General features: G+C 36.9%; 1 protein-coding gene across 1 annotated transcript; it reads left to right on the forward strand.

Moving 5' to 3' along the window:
* Nucleotides 1–1699: 1699 nt before the first annotated feature.
* Nucleotides 1700–2329, forward strand: LOC121990790. Its single transcript, XM_042544859.1, has one exon. The coding sequence runs from the start codon at nt 1700–1702 to the stop codon at nt 2327–2329; it is 630 nt and encodes a 209-aa protein (XP_042400793.1).
* The last annotated feature ends 1797 nt before the right edge of the window (nt 2330–4126 follow it).

Raw genomic sequence — 4126 nt, forward strand, 5'->3', positions numbered from 1 at the left:
CAAACTAATGAATACCTAGAAAGCGATCATTGGGGGGTGGGGGGTGTCTATCCAACCCCCCTTCTAGCCGATCATATAAGATCCCCAACACAATCAACCCTAGAGCTATTGGTCGAGCCAAAGGAACTTTATTGGGTTCTAGAAGTTCAATCAATGGATGAGTTTTGACCAAGTTCTAGGCGACCGGAGGGTGTTCCAATCGACCAAAAGGCCAAAACTTAACTCGAATAAGATGAACTGAGTCAACAAAGGTCCAGTAGATCAAAGGAGTGACGATCGAGCTATATAAAAGGAGAGTCGAGACAAGCTCTTCGGACAACAATTGCATTGATTTTCTCTGTTCTAAGTGCTCAAAAGTTCATCCAAGATCCTGCTCGTGTGGTCCGAGGAGCGCCATGAGGAGTGTCGTGACATTCAAGCCTTAAGATCAGACCAACTTGAGTTTGCTTTTACTTACATGCTTATTGTTTATATTACTATTTGTACTTTGTATTTGTGATTGTCTTATAAATCTGTAAGAAGTTTTTCCGCCTCCAAAAAAGTTTCAGAAAGAAGATATACATAGTAGATTCGCACTGAGTGTGTAAGTCTGGGATGTATTAACCATAAGGGTTGAGAACCAAGTAAATATTTGATGTTCTTTATCTTTCTGTCTATATTTTTATTCTAGTGCTACTAACGACTCCGTTATAAAAAATTGACAAAAAAAATAGTTACGTTATTCATCCCTCTTCTAGCGTCAAATTAATTTTACACAACACTCATTATATTTCAAGTGAACATAATTCGTCAAATTAATTTTACACAATACTCTTTATATTTCAAATGAAAATAATTTAATCATGATTAAATGTGTAAAATCAATATGTAACTTTTATAACATATAACAGTTATTCAATAACTTCTATATATTGTTGAAGCTATTCAATAGCTTTTAAAACAACGTTTAATTTATAGATATTTTTAGGATAAAATCATAGGAGGGGTGATCATTTATTTTTTTTTTTAAAAAAGTAAATACAAATATGATGTTTTTTTTAAAATTTTTATCTTTAATTTAAAAACTTATAAAAAAAAAAAGTGCTCCGACAAATTTAGTGCTCTTTTAACCATTTTTGTTGTCTGGTTGACTCTTAAAAAATAAATTTATTCTTTCCCGTGAAAACGGAAGCTTCGCCATGACTTCTCGTCTGTCAACGTTTTAATTTAATAAAAACTTTCCGGATCGTGCTTGGGCGACAAGCAACTGAATAACTCTCGTGCTTGCAGTTCGAAAGTCATCGTCCAAAATATACACGTCACATCAAGTTCTCCTATCTTTCAAAATACCCCTCAAAGATCTAAAATCGCCCTAGTACTCGTCAAAAAAGGAGTCCACCTCTTAGTTTTTGGATCCATCGGATCCATCCCTGTATACTCATAAAGGAGTAATTTTTTAAGATTAAACACTTTTAATAATATTATTACAACAAAATAATATATGTTAAAGTTTCGGGCCATTTTAATATATTCAAAATGTAAAGGGTATTTTGTTAAAAAAACAAAATATAGAGGGCGGAATGAAACTTTCCCGTATCTACTGAGATAGCCCCCAAAATCTATCGTCATTGCTGACCCAAATCGAACAACGACGACTTCACGCACCTCATCCTTCTCGTCTATAAATATCAATCCCAATCTTCTGCATTTCAACTGACTCATGGGTTCTTGCTTTTCCTCCTCCTTCTCCTCCGACGCCGCCGACGGAGGTTCCGAGCACCAGCGATTCTCTCTGACGGCTAAAGTCGTCACAGCCAACGGCTCCTTGCTGGAGTACCCCGCCGAGACCAAAGTCCGCGACGTCCTATCCGGCCAACGCATATCGAATTCCTTCATCTGCAGCTCCGACGAGCTCTACTGCAACGCCAAAATCCCAGCTTTGGCCGCCACCGACTCGCTCCGGCCGGGTCATCTCTACTTCCTCCTCCCGCTTTCCAAGCTCGAGTACCCGCTCTCTGGTTCTGACATGGCGGCGCTCGCGGTGCGGGCGAGCGTGGCCCTCTCCGCGTATGCTTCCGGCTCCGGCGAACGGCGACGCAAGGGCGCTCGGAGGGTGATGCCGGTGGCGGCGGAGTTAGCGGGGCAGCGCGTCGCGCTTAATGAAGCCGTGAACGAGAAGGAATTTGGATTTTATCCTGATTTTGATGGCGGCGATGAGCGTTATTACGGATCGAACTCGCCTTATGAGAAGAAGAAGAAGAAGATGCCGGCGATGAAGCAGAGTCAGGGCAGGCAACGGCGGTGGAATTACAGGCAGAGATTGAGCACGATCGAAGAGATTGTGGAATGAAGTATGAACAGAGGAAGAACAGGGTCGTGTAAAGTTTTACTTCTGATTTTACTTCTTTTATTTTTTAATAAATTTTTTGGTTCTTTTAGTTGAAGTTTGATTCGAGGAATCTGGACATCATTTGACCGGAATTAGTCAAATTTATTTAATTCAAATTTGAATTAATATTGAGCAGCATATAGAAAATAATTTTGGTCAAAATTATTAAAATTGGAAAAATAATAAATTGAGAAAAATAGTTAGAATGTGATTTTTTTAAATAAAAATGGAAAAAAGCATCCCAAATTAAGAGAAAGCGTCTTTGTTTGTCTTAAAAAAAATTAAATGGGCATACTCTCCTAATTTTATCTCGAAATTATCTTTTAACTCAACTTGATTGTAAAAATTATTGGGTAGTTTTTACCATATATAGCTGCTATCAAATAGTTGTTATAATGTGTAGAAGCTATCAAGTAGCTGCTATAAAAATGTTAGTAGTTGTTACAACATATTTAGGTTGAGCTTAAAATTTAGGATATATACCGTATATAAATTATCCAGTAGCTACTATGTGTAGAAGCTATTTGATAGTTGCTATAATATATAAAAGCTACTCAGTAATTGTTATAATGTGTTTAGGGTGAGTTTAAGATTTAAAATTTAGAGCAATGATATGCAGAGGAAAAAAATCTCAAGAAAAAGTTCAGGGATAGACAGATAAAGTCATGGTCCACCATTTTCACTTTTTGTGGATTCATCACTTTATGTGTTTATCCTTGAGTTTTTCTCTTGTTAGATTGTATACTAAAAGCCTAGCTTTTGGTATAAACATTTATCTAGAAATAAGAATCACATTGGTCAAATGACTATATTTACGATAAATGTAGTTGTTCAATTAATTTATATTGTAGATAACATGGTGTGTGGTGTCACACACAGAGGATCATGTTATCAGCACCTTATAAATTATAAACAGTAGCTCACGACTAAGATGGAAAGGAACAAACCATTGGAATAGTCGTAGTGTAATTAAGTATTAGTTTATATTGACTAATAAATTACACTAGTACACTCTTAGTGTATTGAGTAGGACCATTTTAGGTAAGTTCTTTTTATACTGACCTGATAAAAGAACTAGACCTTAGTTATTGTGTAAGTGTGTGCTCTTAATCCTAATATAATAACAAGCACATATATTTGATATTTATTTCTTTAATTTATCAATGAGTGAGATTTAGTTCGATAAATCAATAAGCCCGATAAGTTGGGAAATGATATCACTTATAGTGTGTTGTTGATTATAGAAGGAAACTGTGTCCTAGTGATCTAGGTTGATAATGTCCCCAAGAGGAGCTCATAAGGATTGTCATGTTAAACCCTGTAGGTGGACTTAGTCCGACATGATGATAAGGTTGAGTGGTACTACTCTTGGACTAAGATATTAATTAAATGAGTTGTCAATAACTCACTTAATTAGTGGACATCCGACATCTTAAACACAGGGAGACTAACACACTCATAATAAGAAGGAGCCCAAAAATGTAATTTGGGATTGGTGCGGTAGTTCAATAATAGTTCTTTAGTGGAATGAATTATTATTGATGGAATTAAGTTGTGTGTTCGGGGCGAACACGGGAAGCTTAATTTCATCGGGAGACCAAAACCAATTCCTCCTCTCGGTCCCTATCGTAGCCTCTTGTATATAGAGATTTATACCCACCACATACCCACCTTCTTACCCAACCTATAGGGGTCGACCAAGCTAAGCTTAAAGCTCAAGCTTAGGGTCGGCCAAGTCTAAAGGTTGAGCCTTAAGGT

Source organism: Zingiber officinale, chromosome 6B, assembly GCF_018446385.1.
Source record: "Zingiber officinale cultivar Zhangliang chromosome 6B, Zo_v1.1, whole genome shotgun sequence".
NCBI classification, from domain to species: domain Eukaryota; kingdom Viridiplantae; phylum Streptophyta; class Magnoliopsida; order Zingiberales; family Zingiberaceae; genus Zingiber; species Zingiber officinale.